This window comes from Oncorhynchus kisutch, linkage group LG15 (genome assembly GCF_002021735.2).
Source record: "Oncorhynchus kisutch isolate 150728-3 linkage group LG15, Okis_V2, whole genome shotgun sequence".
Taxonomy (NCBI): Eukaryota; Metazoa; Chordata; class Actinopteri; order Salmoniformes; family Salmonidae; genus Oncorhynchus; species Oncorhynchus kisutch.
The window spans coordinates 57,419,052-57,439,700 of NC_034188.2; the positions used below are offsets into that span (position 1 = coordinate 57,419,052).

At 43.1% G+C, this 20,649-nt stretch overlaps 1 protein-coding gene across 1 annotated transcript; it reads left to right on the top strand.

Moving 5' to 3' along the window:
* The first annotated feature begins 1,333 nt into the window (after positions 1-1,333).
* On the top strand, positions 1,334-20,569 carry LOC109905557 (mitogen-activated protein kinase kinase kinase kinase 5). The gene is made up of 31 exons (XM_020502986.2): positions 1,334-1,982; positions 8,418-8,475; positions 9,759-9,849; positions 10,015-10,079; positions 10,916-10,971; positions 11,091-11,138; positions 11,436-11,478; positions 11,594-11,666; positions 11,773-11,904; positions 12,237-12,299; positions 12,441-12,522; positions 13,517-13,633; positions 13,823-13,904; positions 14,009-14,061; positions 14,217-14,278; positions 14,430-14,474; positions 14,589-14,609; positions 15,899-15,944; positions 16,078-16,237; positions 16,435-16,535; positions 16,684-16,725; positions 17,039-17,194; positions 17,482-17,542; positions 17,647-17,749; positions 18,009-18,067; positions 18,225-18,328; positions 18,600-18,777; positions 18,914-18,982; positions 19,125-19,217; positions 19,433-19,556; positions 19,651-20,569. The coding sequence occupies exons 1-31, from the start codon at positions 1,842-1,844 to the stop codon at positions 19,745-19,747; spliced, it is 2,625 nt and encodes an 874-aa protein (XP_020358575.1). The 5' UTR covers positions 1,334-1,841; the 3' UTR covers positions 19,748-20,569.
* Positions 20,570-20,649: the final 80 nt, after the last annotated feature.

Here is a 20,649-nt window from a genome sequence, read left to right on the forward strand (position 1 = left end):
AACATAACGTTTTGCATTGTTGCCAAAAAGTTCAATTTTGGTTTCATCTGACCAGAGCACCTTCTTCCACATGTTTGGTGTGTCTCCCAGGTGGCTTGTGGCAAACTTTAAACAACACTTTTTATGGATATCTTTAAGAAATGGCTTTCTTCTTGCCACTCTTCCATAAAGGCCAGATTTGTGCAATATACGACTGATTGTTGTCCTATGGACAGAGTCTCCCACCTCAGCTGTAGATCTCTGCAGTTCATCCAGAGTGATCATGGGCCTCTTGGCTGCATCTCTGATCAGTCTTCTCCTTGTATGAGCTGAAAGTTTAGAGGGACGGCCAGGTCTTGGTAGATTTGCAGTGGTCTGATACTCCTTCCATTTCAATATTATCGCTTGCACAGTGCTCCTTGGGATATTTAAAGCTTGGGAAATCTTTTTGTATCCAAATCCGGCTTTAAACTTCTTCACAACAGTATCTCGGACCTTCCTGGTGTGTTCCTTGTTCTTCATGATGCTCTCTGCGCTTTTAACGGACCTCTGAGACTATCACAGTGCAGGTGCATTTATACGGAGACTTGATTACACACAGGTGGATTGTATTTATCATCATAGTCATTTAGGTCAACATTGGATCATTCAGAGATCCTCACTGAACTTCTGGAGAGAGTTTGCTGCACTGAAAGTAAAGGGGCTTCATAATTTTGCACGCCCAATTTTTCAGTTTTTGATTTGTTAAAAAAGTTTGAAATAGCCAATAAATGTTGTTCCACTTCATGATTGTGTCCCACTTGTTGTTGATTCTTCACAACTAAATACAGTTTTATATCTTTATGTTTGAAGCCTGAAATGTGGCAAAAGGTCACAAAGTTCAAGGGGGCCGAATACTTTCGCAAGGCACTGTATCTACCTCAAATACATCGTACCCCTGCACATTGATCTGGTACTCCCTGTATATACCTCCATTCTTGTGTATTTTATTCCTCTTATGTTAATTATTATTATTAATTTGGCGTAGTTGGGGAAGGCTCATAAGCAAGCATTTCACTGTCAAGTCTTGTATTCGGCGCATGTGACAATATTTGATTTGACAATATCATGCTATATAACCTGCTGTCATTCTAACAACAGTAGATGCATATTAGAGTACAACACTTTTAGTGCTGTCAGCAGGTCTAGCAAATGTGTCCTCTCTTTTATTTTGGTTTTAATTTCTTTTCACCAATACTGGAGCAATGTGATGCCTTTGACTTATGTCCTTTTGTAGTCAGAGTTCAATATATATATATATATATATATATATATATATATATATATATATATATATATTTACTTCCTCATTGACAATAACATTTTAGCTAATGATCTCTACCACTCTGAAGCATGGCAATTTTTCATGTGTATCGACATGCTACTGTTGCTCTACAGGAAGTCAGGCCATTATAAATGGTTTCAAACGAGAGCAGCATTGCATATTTGTAGCTCACACTTCTGCAGGCATGCCCAAGTGACAAGAGAAAACCCACACAGAGAACAAGAGTAACGCAGCTACACACACACACACACACTACAAAGAATGTCAAAAAGACAATGGTGAAACTAAGTCTCTCCTCCCCACCCCTCTCTCTCTCATACACTCACACCTTCAGAGACTGACACCCAACAGGAAATAAAACCAGAGAAAATGTAAATGAGCTTCACTGAAAATCAGAGATCATTTAGTTCAGGCAACAGAGTGAAAAAAGAGACGAGAGAAGGAGGGGGGTCTAACTGGTGAGTGAAGAAGGAAGGTGAGAGAAAGTGGTGTTTGTGCGCCTGCAGCAGGAACAGCAGTCAGTGGAGGGAGTTTGTGTATGTGTGTGAGTTTGCGCCATGCCCCAGGAGTAATGGACTCCCAGAACCGGGCTGCACTGGACATCTCCACCCGGAACCCCCAGGAGGACTTTGAGATTCTGCTCCGGGTCGGTGGAGGCACTTATGGCGAGGTTTACAAGGTCAGAGATAAAAACAACTCACAACCAGGACATTTTCAGAGAGTTTTATGTTACCTTGTTGCTGTGCTTTTTACTTTTTTTGTGATGTTTCTATTGGTGGCGTGTGTTTCGAATGTCTATAGTCTGATTTACAATAAAATATAAAATTTTATTTGTGGCTGCAAGCTATGGTTTGATTTCATGTAGGCCTAAATCATGTCGCAAGTAAATTAACCTTGTTGGATTAGTTTATTCACATTCTCAGGAAGTTTAGACTTCAGTTTTTTGTAATTCCTGTTTCAAAAAAGGAAGTGGTTTTCGAAAAAGCATATATGATCAGATATTTTCGATTTTTTTTCATACACGGGTTTCCTTTCTCTTCATCTTTCACTTTTGGTTAGTGAACATGGCCCTTTGTATATTACATGAAAGTGTATTATCTCAATTCTGTGGAATATGTTTCCCCAAGTAGTGAAGGATTGTGTCATAGCTCACCAGGGAATAGAGGTTGATCTGTTGTCTTTCTTCAGGTAACTGAGTCCTATACTCTTACCATGAGGTCAGTTGTGTTTACCCCTCACAGCTCAACCCCAGTCAGTTACACTGTGCCTTTGTATACAACAGTTTTGTTAATGGGCAGAATGTGTTCTAAGTCAGTAACTGTGTTGGAACAAGACAACCTGTCACCTGTCAATTCACTGTCCTAAAGACACATTTATTGTGACCACATTAGGTACACAATGTGTTTACCTCGAATCAGGATAGGGCCTAAGGATGTGACCAATAGGTGAGTTGGAACATCACATCCATTCAAACAAATCCAGAAGCTTGTCATTGATATGCATGGATGTTGGGAGGCAATATCCAACTGTATCTTTCAGTAACACTTGTTACCGACAAGTTGCAAGGACACATTCGATCTCTGAATATTGCATCCTGTCACAGAACTTTGCAGAAATGCAGTGTGTTTTGCACCTGTTTGAACACCACATGATGAGTGTGCTATTCAGCACCAGCCATGATAATTTCATTCAGTTGCTACGTATAGCATGAATTCAATGTGGAGCACACCATTTTCACTTTTATTCCATCAGGAACATTTTGTGTAAAATGTGTATCTTATGTGGAATTTATGCTCTTTCCAGAATCTTGGTATACTCTACAATGTCAATAATGTTATTGTAGAAGAAGGACAAAGATTTTATAATGTCATAAATGGCCTTACTGGACAAGATTTGGCAGAGTTTGCCAGCTGCTGTGTTCAGGAGCTTGTCCACTGTACATGTGACTGATGCAAAGTAGGGGGGATATGAAGCGTACTTCCTCTCCAGAGAGAAACGGAGGCCACCGATAGATTCTGCTCTATTTTCACAGTGGTTTGCATTTATTCAACAACTTATGGTAGCAATGCCTGCGAACAGACAGTTGAATGTGAATAAATACACATTCAAAGCACTGAAGCCACAGGGGCTTTCACATACATACACTCACCCATAGGGGCATACACACAAGCTGACACATACAGGCACACACACACACACTCATCCACCCTCGAAGCCGGCCTATGTGTTGATTCAACAAGCAGACTGAACACTGATGGAGACCTGCAGATGCAGCACTTTGCTTACCCACAGTGTCAGGGAAACAGGCCAGCCTTGAGTGTGCATGTGTGGGAGAGAGAGAATAGGTTTGGTTAGCATGCTGTCTGTGTCAACAGTGTCTGGAGGGGGGTGGGGGGTCAAGGAAACAAAAATAAACACCAGAAAAATACCTGGACTTCTGCCAATATTTGTCAATGGGTCATATGTTAGTTTTTAGTTTTTCTTGTTGGGCAACTTCATGATGCTTCTCAGTAATTCAAAGAGCTGTGGGTTTTTATAGGTTGGTAATTCTGAACTCTATGTATCCACAACATTACTGTGGGTACATCTCTGTTGATCTACATTGTTATCAGGCCTCCCAACTGTCCCTAGGCCTCCTGTAAACACTTCTGCTTCGGCACACTTCCATAAAAGCAAAATATTTGTTGGTACACATTGAACTAAGAATCATTTTTTTCAACTTAAACTCCTATCTTCTATCTAGTGTAAATCCATTTGAATTCAATCATTTTTTGATTTGAACTAAACCTTCCATACATACAGTATTTGCCCATTGTAGAAGTGGTCAGAAAGTGACTATTTTGGACCTGAATGTCAAAACATTCAAGAAATAAAGGTGCTCAAAGTTGACCTATTTTGCTTTTAAATTAAATCAAATTCAACCATTGGTATTTTCCAGTGATAAAGAAATGGATGTCTCATAGTATGGTGGGGTATGCAAAATGGGTCAATTTGAGCACCTCTACCTCCTGAATGTTTTGGCATTCATGTCCAAAATAGTCACTTTCTGACCACTTCTTCCATGGGCAAACATTTATGGATACTTTCAAAAAGTGATTGAATTCAAATGGATTTACCCTCCTATGCAAGTAGACTTGTTACATCTGTAGGCAGGGATCCTACTGATGTGACATTCAGAAGAACTACTTACACAATTCTCAAGTTTTCGATGCAATAGAATTTATCCCACAGGCTCATAGGCATTGACTCCACAGTGGGTTATTGTGATGTGTCTCTGCCAATAAAATGCGATGACATTTTGTGCCGGGTGCAATCTTTGACAGAAAGTGGAAAATAAAGAAGTGAGAGAGTCATTGGTATTTACAGAATCTACACTTCACAAGTAATGTATGTGTGTGTGGGGGGGGGGGGGGGGGGGGGACTTTATCACTTTAACTGGGGAAACTCTGAGAAAGAGGAAGGGAGAAAAATCCTTCCAAACAAAGGTGAGAGGTGATCTACAGTTCTACTTTGTGAAGTACCACAGGGAGGAAGTTAAGTTGTGATGTTCCTAAGGTTCAAACACAGTGACACTCTTAAAGGTCACCTATCACCATTTACCATTGCACTGTTAAACCCATCCTTCATCCAAAACATGTTCTGCAGTCGCCTATTTTTAGACATTTAATTTGAGTGATCATAAGTTACTCATCATTATCGACTGCCGTGCTTCTTAAAATACATTTGTCACTTCGTCCTCTGAGTGTAAGAGCTTGTGAGTGTCTGCATGTGTATCTATGTGGTGTCAGTCTGTCAACAAGGTCATTGACGTCACCATGGAAACTGCCTGGCTTCGATCACAACGTTTCCAGTGGTCTGCGAGATGAGCACTGTTTGTTTTGTGGCTTTTCTTCAGTGGCCATATCTCTCCACTCAACCCAGCCCCCTGCCAGCCAACCCCATCCTATTATCTGTCTACTTTCCACTGTGCACATTCATGGGCTATGTTTAGTGTTGTTGTGTCAACCAACAAACAGGGTCCCTCATTGGTGTGCTCTAGTGTGTGTAGGCTTTGTGATTTGGCAATGCAGAAGTAATTAACAGAGTCTGGGCAGTCTTGGTAGGTGTTTCCTCACAGCAGACCTTAGACCTTTTTAGCAGTAAACAAAACAGTGAACGCCACAGTAAAGCTACACCAACTCAACTCTCATCCGATAATGAACACACATCTTCAATGGAAAGTAATTGTAGCATAAACTCATAGACCCAACATGATCCTAAACTGGGACATGCTTAACACCCCGGCCATCCTACAATCTAAACTTGATGCCCTCAATCTCACGCAAATGATCAATGAACCTACCAGGTACAACCCCAAATCGGTAAACACGGGCACACTCATAGATGTCATCCTAACCAACCTGCCCTCCAAATACAACTCTGATGTCTTCAATCAGGATCGCAGCGATCACTGCCTCATTGCCTGCATACGTAAAGGGTCTGCGGTCAAACGACCACCCCTCATCACTGTCAAACACTCCCTAAAACACTTAATTGAGCAGGCCTTTCTAATCGACCTGGCTCGGGTATCCTGGAAGGATATTGACCTCATTTCGTCAGTAGAGGATGCCTGGTTATTCTTTAAAAGGGCTTTCCTCACCATCTTAAATAAGCATGCCCCATTCAAAAAATGTAGAACCAGGAACCGATATAGCCCTTGGTTCACTCCAAACCTGACTGCCCTTGACCAGTACAAAAACATCCTGTGGCGTTCTGCATTAGCATCGAATAGCCCCCGCGATATGTAACTTTTCAGGGAAGTCAGGAACCAATATACACAGTCAGTCAAGCAAAGGTCAGCTTTTTCAAACAGAAATTTGCATCCTGTAGCACAAACTCCAAAAGGTTCTGGGACGCTGTTAAGTCCATGGAGAATAAGAGCACCTCCTCCCAGCTGCCCACTGCGCTGAGGCTAGGAAACACTGTCACCACCGATAAATCTACGATAATTTAGAATTTAATTGAGCATTTTTCTACAGCTGGCCATGCTCTCCACCTGGCTACCCCTACCCCGGTCAACAGACCTGTACCCCCCCCCCCCCCCCCCCCCCCACAGCAACTTGCCCAGGCCTCCCCCATTTCTCCTTCACCCAAATCCAGATAGCTGATGTTCTGAAAAGCTGCAAAATCTGGACCCTTACAAATCAGCCAGGCTAGACAATCTGGACCCTCTCTTTCTAAAATGATCACACAAAATTTTTGCAACCCCTATTACTAGCCTGTTCAACCTCTCTTTCGTATCGTCTGAGATCCCCAAAGATTGGAAAGCTGCCATGGTTATCCCCCTCTTCAAAGGGGGAGGCACTCTACACCCAAACTGCTACAGACCTATATATATATCCTACCCTAACTTTCTAAGGTCTTCGAAAGTCAAGTTAACAAACAGATCACCAACCATTTCGAATCCCACCGTACCTTCTCCGGTAGGCAATCTGGTTTCCGAGCTGGTCATGGGCCTCAGCCACGCTCAAGGTCCTAAACGATATCATAACCGCCATCGATAAGAGACAATACTGTGCAGCTGTATTCATCGACCTGGCCAAGGCTTTCGACTCCGTCAATCACCACATTCTTATCGGCAGACTGAACAGCCTTGGTTTCTCAAATGACTGCCTCGCCTGGTTCACCAACTACTTCTCAGAAAGAGTTTAGTGTGTCAAATCGGAGGGCCTGTTGTCCAGACCTCTGGCAGTCTCTATGGGGGTGTCACAGGGTTCAATTCTCAGGCCGACTCAATGATGTCGCTCTTGCTGCTGGTGATTCTCTGTTCCACGTCTACGCAGACGATACCATTCTGTATACTTCTGGCCCTTCTTTGGACACTGTGTTAACTAACCTCCAGATGAGCTTCAATGCCATACAACTTTCCTTCCGTGGCCTCCAACTGCTCTTAAATGCAAGTAAAACTAAATGCATGCTCTTCAACCAATTGCTGCCCGCACCTGCCCGCCCGTCCAGCATCACTTCTCTGGATGGTTCTGACTTAGAATTTGTGGACAACTACAAATACCTAGGTGTCTGGTTAGACTGTAAACTCTCCTTCCAGACTTAAATAAAGCATCTCCAATCCAAAATTAAATCTAGAATCGGCTTCCTATTTCGCGACAAAGCATCCTTCACTCATGCTGCCAAACATACCCTCGTAAAACTGACTATCCTGCCGATCCTTGACTTCGGCAATGTCATTTACAAAATAGCCTCTAACACTCTACTCAGCAAATTGAATGCAGTCTATCACAGTGCCATCTGTTTTGTCACCAAAGCCCCATATACTACCCACCACTGCGACCTGTATGTTCTCGTTGGCTGGCCCGCGCTTCATATCCGTTGCCAAACCCACTGGCTCCAGGTCATCTATTTTTTGCTAGGTAAAGCCCCGCCTTATCTCAGCTCAATGGTCACCATAGAAGCACCTACCTGTAGCACGCGCTCCAGCAGGTATATTTCACCGGTCACCCCCAAAGCCAATTACTACTTTGGCCGCATTTCCTTCCAGTGCTCTGCTGCCATTGACTGGAACGAATTGCAAAAATCACTGAAGCTGGAGACTCATATCTCCCTCACTAACTTTAAGCACCAGCTGTCAGAGCAGCTCACAGATCACTGCACCTGTGCATAGCCCATCTGTAAATAGCCAATCCATCTCATCCCCATACTGTTTTTTATTTATTTGTATTATTTTTTGCTCCTTTGCACCCCAGTATCTCTACTACTCTACATTCATCTTCTGCACATATATCACTCCAGTGTTTACATTGTAATTATTGCGCCACTATGGCCTATTTATTGCCTTACCTATCTTATCTTACCTCATTTGCACACACTGTATATAGACTTTTTCTATTGTATTATTGACTGTATGTTTGTTTACTCCATGTGTAACTCTGTGTTGTTTGTGTCGCACTGCTTTGCTTTGTCTTGGCCTGGTCGCAGTTGTAAATGATAACTTGTTCTCAACTAGCCTACCTGGTTAAATAAAGGTGAAATAAAAAAATCTGTCCTGAGGTCAGTGAATCAGGTTATACTCCCCCTTCCATAACAAGCCCACTGACTGATGCAGCTGTCTTTTACTCAGGCTCGGAACAAGCAGAACGGGGAGCTGGCAGCTATCAAGGTCATCAAGATGGAGCCAGGTAAAGAAGTTACTACAGATACTAGAGACCACACATCAATGGTTTATATATACACTAGATGACTGACAGGGGGTGCTTTGTTGAAGCCACCGTGCCTCCATCTTGGCACTCCCACACCGTTGTAAAAGTATTTTGGAAGATATAGAAATGCATTTATTAATGTCTCCATTCGTTTTTGATTAAAAAAAACATGAGCTGGAGCACACCCAAAGAAAATGATTCTATGTAGAGGTGCTGACTAACGGCAAATAAACTATAAGCTATAAAAAATAAAGAGTTGCACACTCTATATATAAACTCCCAGTAATTTATTGGGTAAATCACCAACGTTTCATGAACACTTTGCCTTCTTCAGGGTAATGTCATGAATACTTGAACCAGGTTATGTAGACAACCAGTGCAATTAGTGCAACCAATGACAATAGTGAGGGGTGTGTCATAATTATTAAGTTAATTAGAAAGAATTGATTGAAACGGTTAAAAAACAATAGTTTATGGCATATTAAATATATTAGGCTATTGTTATCATATGGAAACATAACCAAATATTGTACATAATATTAGCATCAACATATATTATTGATTAATTCAATTTCACATATATATTTTATTGTTTCCTATTTCATTTTTTGTTACATGTAAACTTTTGGTTCAACTATAATGCATAATAAGCATCATCAACAGGGGGGACATATTGGGTGTACAACAAAAAATACTTAAATGTTATTTTGTCCTTGAAACAGTTCATTGAAATACTGTAGAATTCCATCCATTCCTATGGAGGACTGCTCCTACTGGGGAGTGCCAATATGGCCAACATGGTGGCTTCAAAGCCTCTCAATGGCCAATACATAGCATCAGCAATCCAGGGTTTATATACTGTACATCATCGGTTCAAATACTATTTGATATCTTTCAAATACTTGGTGCGTTTACTTTAACTTGTCTGGAGTGCCAGGTGGGCAGGTTTGGTCATTCTAGACATTTATATTGGTTCCATTACACCAGGCAAGCTCAATCGAGCACAAAAATAGTATTTGAAATTATTTCAAGTAGTATTTCAACCCAGGTCTGAAAGAAACAAACCTTTCAATCCACATTGGTAACATATTTCTACAGTAATGCTGGTGTCAAATGTTACCATTCCACAAAAGTAGTTGGTAACAAACCAAAATGATGTTGTGGTGCTATATTGTGACATCATCTGGCACCCATATGCACTGCAGTGTGGTACATGGTATAAAATGATATGATATGAGATGATATGACCTTTTCCCACACAGAGGAGGACTTCTCAGTAATCCAGCAGGAGATCGTCATAGTGAAGAGCTGCAAGCACCGCAACATTGTGGCCTACTATGGCAGCTATATACAGTGAGTGGGCACTGCCACACACAACCACATATCATACACTAGTTGGAATAGGATGATACAGACTAATTGGAAATATTATCAGTTGTGATCATGATAAAGTTACCGGGAGTATAACCCTTTCATATGACAGATGTCCGTGTGTGTGACATGCGTGTGTGTTTCCAGGGCCAACAAGCTGTCGATCTGCATGGAGTTCTGTGGAGGAGGCTCTCTTCAGGACGTTTACCATGGTGTGTGTGTGTGTGGGTGTGTGTGCCAGCTTAGGTTGATTTAGGATTCATCTCTTCAACTGAGAAAACTCTGAGGAGGAAGTTGAACATATCAGACAAATAAAAAGCGAGAGGTGATCTACAGTATGTGTGAATGAGAGACAAATAAGTGGTTTGATCAGGCTTTGAATACAGATCAGTCTCACAACCAGCCGGGTTTACTTTGTGACGAACATCAGGGACACTCTTAAAGGTCAACTACACTAGATAGCACAAAAAGGTGCTATCCACGTGCTTCTACACCTGCATTGCTTGCTGTTTGGGGTTTTAGGCTGGGTTTCTGTACAGCACTTTGAGATATCAGCTTATGTACGAAGGGCTATATAAATAAATTTGAAATTTGATTTGATCTAGAACCTAAAAAGGTTATTTGGCTGTCCCTATATGAGAACCCTTTGAAGAACCCTTTTTGGTTCCATATAAAACCCTTTCCACAGAGAATTTTTCGTGGAACCCAAAATAGTACTACCTGAAACCAAAAAGGGTTATCCTATAGGGACAGCCGAAGAACCCTTTTGGAACCCTTTTTTTCTAAGAGTGTATCACCATTACACTGCAAAACCCCTCTGCCCAAAACATATTTTGCATTTGCCTATTTTTATAGATTTGAGTGAGTTCCTCATCATTATCGACTGCTATACTTCTTAAGACATTTTATCACTTCGTCCCCTAGAGAATGTGTGTTGAATACAGGTGTTTGTGTGTGAGTGAGAGTATGTGTGTGGGTGAACTGGAGCAGATTACACTCTACTACTGTAACAGAGTGTCCTTCTTCACCCCCTCTTTTCTCCCTCTAGTGACCGGGCCTCTCTCTGAGCTTCAGATTGCATTTATCTGCAGGGAGATGTTTCAGGTAAGATCACTCATATCACACGTATAGAGTATAGAGTGTATAACATGTCACTTTGGTTGTTATAGATAATAGTTGCTTTGATATCAACACGTAACAGTGTACTAACTGTCTACCTGCAGGGTCTGGATTATTTACATGGCCAGAAGAAGATTCACAGAGACATAAAGGTGAGATGAGCAGGGTCGACTCCCTAGTCTGCTGGGATGAGTTAGGCCTCTATAACGGTTATGAATGGCCCATAGGGGCAGGAGCCTATCTCCTGTTTCAGTAGCATGAGTCAACTTGATGTACTAGAACACCTCCTAGACAGGACGCTAGTCTGTCGCTAAGGGCCGTTCTGGCTGAGACAAGGCTTGCTTTAAGTTAGGATGCAATGTTTGGTGTGTTTTCATGCTGTCCAGACAGAATATACTGTACACATTGCTCTGTCGTGATCGCTTGTGTCTCGTCTTCCTGTTGTCCAGGGGGCCAACATCCTCCTGAATGACCAAGGAGAGGTGAAGCTAGGTGTGTGTCTGTGAAGCCCTAAAACACTCAACAGGCGGTAAATCATAACACTTCAATCAGAGATTTTTGTCCTCACATATTAAATAAGTGACATATTTATTGTCTGGCTGTTTAGCGGACTTTGGGATTTCGGCACAGATCACAGCTACTTTGGCACGGCGGATGTCCTTCATCGGGACTCCTTACTGGTGAGGTTGAAGGTCAAATGAGTCCCCTCCATGTGGCTCTTCTCGAGGTTGTATGTGATGTCAGATGGTCTTGATGTTGATGGTAGCGGTGGCCCGTGTCTTCCAGGATGGCGCCAGAGGTGGCTGCCGTGGAGATAAAGGGAGGTTACAATGAGCTGTGTGACGTGTGGTCTGTGGGAATCACTGCCATTGAGCTGGCTGAGCTGCAGCCTCCCCTATTCGATGTGCACCCACTACGGTAATCACAAACACACTCAAATCATTCCTTTAACCCACACACACAACATTCTTTCTTACATTCACGCTGCCCGCAGAAAGAATCTAGACTTTCCTCCTTCCACACCCCCTCATGTTCCAGTTGGATATACATTCATGCTTTTAACCAATTACGCACATGCCTACCCCCACTTTTTATTTCACCTTTATTATATACTTTATAAGTCAATTAAGAACTAATTTATTCTTATTTACAATACTGACCTGTGACGACACACACGCACAGACAGACAGACAGACAGACAGACAGACAGACAGACACAAACCTCACATTAAAATCTTGTCTTTTCTCAGGGTGCTGTTCCTCATGTCCAAAAGTGGCTACCAGCCTCCTAAACTAAAGGAAAAGTCCAAATGGTATGAAGTAAGACCATTACTATCCACTTGACCTGTGGAAATGATACCTGTATTCCTTCATTCATTCAGTCAATTAATCTACGGTCTGTAATATGCAGTTGGTTAAAACAACAGTATTTTCTTCTACCACTTTCATGTTAGGTCCTCGATTTTCTATAACTTTGTCAAGACAATGCTGATCAGGAACACTAAGAAGAGACCCAGTGCCTCAAAGATGCTAACAGTGAGTAAACCTCAAGAAACACAGAGAATGTCTCTCTTCTCTGCTCGATCTTACTCACCCACCTCTCCTCTTTCTCCTTGCCTCACCTTTTCTAAAAATGCACTAGCTAGAATGGTGCAAAATCTCAAGAATCCAGCAGAGTAGTCTGTCTGACCTGTACAACAGACAAGTGGTGAGGAAGGCAGAATCCATCCTGTCTGACTGTATCCACCCCCTACACCATGAGTTCCAGGTGCTATCCTCTGGCTCCCAGTGTAGATTCCCCACTGTTAAGACTAAAATGTACAAGCACTCCTTCACCCCCTATGGCCATTGCCCTTTTCAATACATGGAAGAGAAGGAGGTAGGCTAGGAACGATGATTTTGAGGATGATGACGGTAATATGTTGTTGATGATGGTGGTGTTGACGTTGATGAGGTTTTTTTGTTTTTTAAAAGTTTTTGTCAGCACATTGTTGTTATATGTTGTTGATGAGATGATCTAAGAACGCACTGAGCACTTTACTTATTAGGCAACTTTGGCTTGCTATACTTTTGTCGTGCTGCTAACGTCGATCACTAGTAGGCCTACTGTGTACACTGAGTATACCAAACATTAAGAACACCTTCCTAATGTTGAGTTGCACCCCCTTTTGCTCTCAGAACAGCCTCAATTCTCCGGGACATGAACTCTACAAGGTGTCGAAAGCGTTCCACAGGGATGCTGGCCCATTTTGACTCCAATGCTTCCCACAGTTGTGTCAAGTTGGCTGGATGTCCTTTGGGTGGTGGACCATTCATGATTCACAGGGGAAACTGTTGAGCATGAAAAACTCAGCAGCGTTGCAGTTCTTGATACAAACCAGTGCACCTGGCACCCACTACCATACCCAGATCAAAGGCTTGAGCTCCTCTATTCATGTCTTGTAGTACCTGTAATCCTTTTTCACTTCCTAATTTCTCTCTCGCTCTCTCTGTCTCTCTGTCTCTCTCTCTCTGTCTCTCTGCCCTGCAGCACCTGTTTCTGACCCAGCCGTGTCTGAGACAGGATCTGATCTTGGATCTGCTGGAGAAGCTGCGTCACCCTGAGAAACTGAAGCCCTGCCTGCCGTCTGAGGAGGAGGACGTGGAGGTCAGAGCATCACACACTTGCCTTCCACAATCAAACACACACACACACACACCATAAAATCATACAGTAATAAACATTGTATATACAATAAATATGAATAATACACATCAATATACATGATCACACATTGTAAAAGACATGTACAATGTAAATGCGGTACTCATGGCTATATGGTGATATCTCCTATAGGTTGTGGTACCTGGCTCCTTGAGAAGGATTCACTCCATTAACAGACACAACCAGGCAGAGAGAACCAACTCTGACATCAGCTGTGAGATATATTCAGTTCGTTTTTCCTTTGTGAACCTGTCCAGGAAATGTTATCGGTTGTATACATGTGCAACTAATCATTGGATTGGTGTGTGTGTGTTATAGTGGAGCAGCTCTACACCAAGAGACCAGTAAAGACAGCCCCACCAGAAGCAATGGTACGTGTCTGTGCGTAAGCGTGTGTGTGTGTGTGTGTCCATGTGCGTACCTATGGTGCTATCCATGCCTGTGTACCACTGTGCTTCCCAGTACAAACGTAGGCCTGCGTGTCTTATTGATCAGAGTCGTCTGTCATTGTCTTTCTGTGCTTCAGGTACGACCTACAGTACAGTGTTCCACACTGGGATCCACTGGCAGCGACAAGAGTCTAATCAGGTAAGTGGATTACTGCTTAGCAAGCCAATCACACACTGACTGACGGCTCCATCATCTCCAAGTCTTACAGGGCAAATGATCCAATGAGTAATGAGGAGACCACTGTTGACTACCGATCTTAACCAGCACTGTGTTGATCTCGTTCCCGTAGGGACCAATGCCTGGACTCGGATGATGACTACGATGACGTGGACATGTAATCCTAACGCACACTTGATTATTCATTCATCAGCTTGACATTTCTTCAGTTGTACATTTGTCTGATTCGTTTGACAACCCTCTCTTCCTCCTCTCCACACTCTCTCCACAGTCCCACCATCTGCACCAGGAGGTAAGCAATCCTACTGAGACATATACGTACTTCACCCATTCCCTCTGACCTATGTTTCTGGGCCCGTATTCATAAGGCGTCCCAGAGTAGGAGTGCTGATTGGTCGGCACCCCCTCTCTTATCCATTGTGGTAAAACTCTTCCTAGATGAGCACTCCCACTCTGATACACTTAGTGAACACAGGTCTGGATGTACACTCTTAGAAAGAAGAATTCCAAAAGGGTTTTTCCTATGATGAAGAAGCCTTTCCCCCCCCCTAAGTGTGTACTGTATTTCTCGGATGGGATGGAGTCGATGGACTGCTCTCAACATCATTGTCTTTACCATGCTTGTGGCATAGACGGGTTGGTTGTCTAGTAACAGAACTGAAGCGTGCGTAACTATGGGACATGCTGAATGCACCGAGGTGTCTGTTTAAACTACTAGCAGACAGCTCAGACACCTATCCATACCACACAAAACATGCCACCAGAGGTCTCTTCACAATCCACAAGTCAAGAAAGGACTATTGGAGGTGCACAGTACTACATAGAGCCATGACTACATGGAACTCTATTCCACATCAAGTAACTGATGCAAGCTGTACAATCAGATTTTAAAAAACTGATAAAAATACATCTTATGGAACAGCAGGGACTGTGAAGAGACACACACACACACACACACAGGCCCAGACACACATACACATTATAAGACACGCACTCTACACACGTACAGATGGATGTTGTATTGTAAATATGTGATAGTGGAGTAGTGGCTACATTTATTGCGTTTGACCCCAGGTAGAGTAGCTGTTGCCTTGGCAGCATCTAATGAGGATCCTTAAATACAGATGGGACAAAATAGACGGGGTTGGCTTAGACTGTTGACAACATGTAAATGTTCATTGAAAATACAAATACATTTGCACAATGAGCACGTGTTGTCTCTCAAATACATCGTTACAGTTGTTGGTAGCAAGCTAGCAAATGTTTTGCCATATTAGCATAGACATGACATGAGTCAAAACACCTCAAAACAAGACATGGTATCAATAAGAAGATACAACGAGCTGAAACGAGATACCTACGATTCCCCACATGGCAGCCTCTTGTTATTGTTGCTAACTATCTGACCTTTCAGAATGATAACAACACCCACCTTCCAGCCACATCGATGCGCACATAATTTTTTGGGACGTTGTCAGCCAACCCGTCTATATAACAGAGCTTTATGGGAAATTTGATTCAAAGATTTGGCTAAAAACAACAATCTGATACACTGAACTATTTCTGTTTCTCCCTGAACAGCGAAAAAATCCCACTAGATGACATCCCACCCCCACTCCCTCCTAAGGTATACAACAACTACATTTTTCTAAACTACAGTATGTCAATTTGTGACCTCTACAAATCCCATGTGTCTATAAATATGGTGTTGACATACAGTTGATAAAGGCCACATTTCCACGTTATGTATTCCCACGCAGCCCAAAGTTTATACCAGTTCAGAGGAGTTTGTGACAGGGGAGGACGAACGTGGCCGGATACTGCGCACCCTCTACGCCCCCTCGCCGCTCCTGCGGACATCTAGTGGCACCCACACACGCCCTGTCCCTCGTCCACGGTCCCAGCGAAACGTCAACTCCGGTTGGTGTCAACTCCACTCTTATCCCTATTTGTTACCTACAGTTACAGATATAGGATCTTCATTTGATCACCCGGTTGTCCCTTCTGAATTGCGTACCATGTACAATGAATGACCTTTGACCTGTGACATTTACCCTGAAGCACATCTTCTCCATACTCTCTGATGTACAGTAACAACATGATTGTGTCCCCTGTAGACCCTGTTTCCTTCCCATTACACATAACAGACAGATCAGCGGGCCTCCAACCGCCTGAGCTGCCCCCCAAGAAAGACAGGAGAAGGAGACAGCCCCCCCAGGTATGGATGGGACCAGAAATTAAAACAGCACTTAATTTTTCCTTCTGAGAGGTGGACCAGGAAAACGCATCACTTGTTGGCTCGCAGAAATGTGGATGAACTGATTCCAAAATACATGTTTAGAATAGGTGTTTGTTTTCTATTTCAGGATCCGGTTGAATGTCCCAGCCCTGTGCTGAAGAAACCACCAGTAAGTTTGTCCACCAATCTCACGAGTACGCCGATCTACAGTTTACGACAGTTACTGTAGCTGTGTATCGATGCACTGAGACGTACTCACACCTTTATCTGGAACACTACACACACACTATGAACAATGAGAGTGACTCCTGGGCCCGTTCATAAAGCGTCTCAGAGTAGGAGTACTGATCTAGGATCAGTTGAGGTTTTTTTTAGATCCTAATGAATTAGATTATATAGACATGAGGGAAATGATCCTAGATCAGCCCTCCTACACTGAGATGGTTTATGAATATGGGTCCTGTTCTCCACCTCGTCTCTAGGTGTACTTTAAGAAAGTATTCCATGGCTGTCCGTTGAAAGTGAATAGTTCAACCATGTGGGACCATCCGACAACCAAAGACCACCACCTGATCCTGGGAGCAGACGAGGGGATCTACACCCTCAACCTGAACAGCTCAGAGGCCACCATGGAGCTGGTGAGAATCTGCTTGAATGTCTTTCCATGTCTGCAGCGAGGCTCGATCTGGTCGCATTGCGTGATGACAATAGCGAGATGAACGCATTCCAAAGCCCTGGACCAGGGCTATAGTCAGGCTGAATTTATGGTCTTCGAGATTAAGCTCAAGCTACAGTATGACAGCACAATTCAGGAAGATGGATGTTGTAGGTACATTATTGCATTTTGCTTTCATATTGCTTGTAATCTCTATTTAACTCTACATGTGCCTGACTCATTCGCTGTTCTCTTCCCCCTCTCCTGCAGCTCTATCCAGGAAAGTGCAACTGGGTTTACACCATTAGTAATGTCCTCATGTCAATATCAGGTGAGATTCAGCAAAGCCATAGTAATTCTACAATACTAACATCTGTAAAAATAAATTGATAAAATAAACTGAAATCATCTGTGTGTGTGTGTTTTTCTCCACAGGTAAGTCATCCCAGCTCCATTCTCACTTACTGAAGGAGTTGTATGAGCAGGCCCGAAAGGAGCAGCGAATGGTGGCCTTGCCAACCCACAGACTATTGCCTAGGTAACCCTATAATCCATTGCCACACACTAGTGCCGGGTCTTATTCATTAGTGAACACCGTAGCAAAGCCTTTCCCAACAGAAGAGCAAAACAAGCGTTTCTTATTGGATAAGCTCAGTAGTAGTCCCTCCCTGTTTAGGCCCATTTCCTTTCGCTTGGTTCCTAGTGAATACGACCCTGGTGTTTGTTGTTGATTATAAAATTTTCTCCCCCTGTAATTAGTATTATTCATCAACATACATCTTATTTCTTGTTTGCAGGAAGTTTGCTGTCTCATGTAAAATACCGGACACCAAAGGCTGCAAGACCTGCTCAGTTGGTGAGAAAAGAGGAGTTGAGAATTCTGTTTAACTTGATTTTTTTAAAAAGGGTCCAGGCGATCAGTCACTGAACTTCAGTTGTAACATGAGTGGGTTTGAAGTCAAAGTTGATTTGACTTCAAGTGTCTGCTAAATGACTGTTAACGCTCCCTCCAGCCAGTAACGTGCAGCGGGGCTGTGTGTTCCTGTGCTGTGCCCTGGAGACCAGTGTGGTGCTCCTGCAGTGGTACGAGCCCATGCATAAGTTCATGCTCATCAAGGTGAGTACACACAGAATCTCACAGCATCCCTTCTCATCATCCTGCTGCCCACTGTCTTCCTGGGTCCTATTCAGTAGGCACATCGTAGCAGTAGGCACATCGTAGCAAAACAGTTAGCAAAAGATCTTATCGGATAAGTTCAGGTAGTTCTTCCCTGTTTCGCGCCATTTCAAATAGTTTTCTCCCTACTAGACACAACCCTGTATTGACGTCTACTGTCACAGCTGACAGTCTCTGTCTACTTCCCTGACTGTGTATTTGTCCCCTGCAGCACTTTGACTTCCCCCTGCCCAGTCCCCTGCGTGTGTTTGAGATGGTGGTGGCTCCACAGCAAGAGTACCCTCTAGTGTGTTTCGGGGTACACAGGGGCCCCAGTCCTGGGCAGCCCATTCAACTGGACAACATGAACCTCAACTCCAACACCTCTTGGTTCACCAACACTGGCTTAGGTACTATGAACTGAATACTCAACTGAACACATCACAGGCTTGTTTCTATGGACATACAGTTAAATGAAGTAGTGAACTTTCTTCTTAGTTTGGACCAATCTAACAGATTTGTTGTAACTGTGTGTTTGTGTTCCAGAGAGCCGGTGTCCTGGCACAGTGCAGGTGAACCAGCTGGACTGTAACACCCTGCTGGTGCTCTTTGAGAGTAAGTCATGTTATTATCATCACCATCCTCAGGAAGAGTAGGCTAGTTACAGACCAATGACGGTGTCTCTATCAGTCTATAAGAGCAAAATGAAATGTGTAGGAAGGGCTAATGTGTGTGTGCCTCTCTGCCCCCTGAATAGATTCAGTACACATAGTGGGCCTGGAGGGGGCGCAGAGGAGCCACTGGACGCTTCAAGCTGAGACCACTTTCACTTTTGATGTGGAAGCTGTAGGTAAGAAGGGGAGGAGTAGAGGAGTATGGTCATCATGATACAATCGCTGTGAGGTTTGAGGGGTGGGGGGAATATTGGGATATGGAGGGCCTACTGCACATTCTCACCCTCTGTCTGTCTGTCTGTCTGTCTGAGGGCCTAATGTACATTATCTCCCTCTGTCTGTCTGTCTGATGGCCTAATTTACATTCTCACCCTCTGTCTGTCTGGTTCAGTGTATTTTGAGAACACTCTGCTGGCCATGTGGCGTCATGGCTGGCAGAGGAGAGGAGAGGGCCCAGACATACTGCAGGAGATCACAGACCCCAAGAAGACCTACCGTCTAGTGGGATCAGACCGGTATGTGTGCATGTATACTTTCATGGGATACACACTCTTACACACACCAAATCAAGTAAATATAGTTTTGATTGACTCATTAATAACCCCGCAGGATAGTTGTCATGGAGACGCGGCAGTGTGAGGACCATTCGGGGCTCTGTAACCTGTACATCCTGGAGATTGCCGAGAACTATGTCCCAGTACCTTGAGAACTCTAGAACATGGAACCGAGCTCAAAGTAGCACCCCTGCGAACACTCCAAGCAGCAGCCATGGCACTGTGTCATTCATGCCAAACAATACTGTTTGCTGCTGGTTTAAAGGAGCACAGCCTGAATTCATCCCTCATAATATGTGAGCAGCTTCAACTGCCAGCCCACACAGGCAGACTGTGCCCAGACACACATGTGCATTCATTCCTCCACAAATACCTATTTATCCTGTAACAGTACCACAGTACTTGCCCTCTACTGCAACTTGGTCTCAGAGCATTTCATATTATTCTGTATGTAAATCAGAGACACTCCATTTAGTATGATATGCTACGTTTTGTAATGGTATGTATTCATATGTGAATGTCCATCACTCATTTCGTATGATATGTTAAAAATTACAATTCCTATTATGTTTTGAATTTGCAAAATGTACAATATGTAACAAATTGGCAAAAGTACGATATGTTACGAATTCTAGCTAGGTGGTTAACGTTAGCTAGACTAGGGGTTAGGGTTAAGTTTAAGAGTTAGGTTAAAGGGTTAGGGGAAGGGTTAGCTAAAATTGTTACGGTTAGGATTATTGGAAGGGTTAGCTAACATGCTAAATAGTTGCAAAGTAGCTAGAAGGTAGTAAATTATTGAAAAATTGCTAATTATCATACTAAATTCAGTGTTCCGGAATTACATTTACTATGTTACGTCCAGTCTTTGAGACCAGGCTGTCTTTTTTTCATCCACAGGCTCACACACATAGGGGCCTACATTTCCCATCACAATCAATTCAAATAAATGGGGAACGTTACCCAATAAAGATCTTCCAAATCGGACTTATTTTTCATAACACTGGAATGTCAACAAGTGGCCAATTAATTTCATAGTGCCCATAGACACTATTCT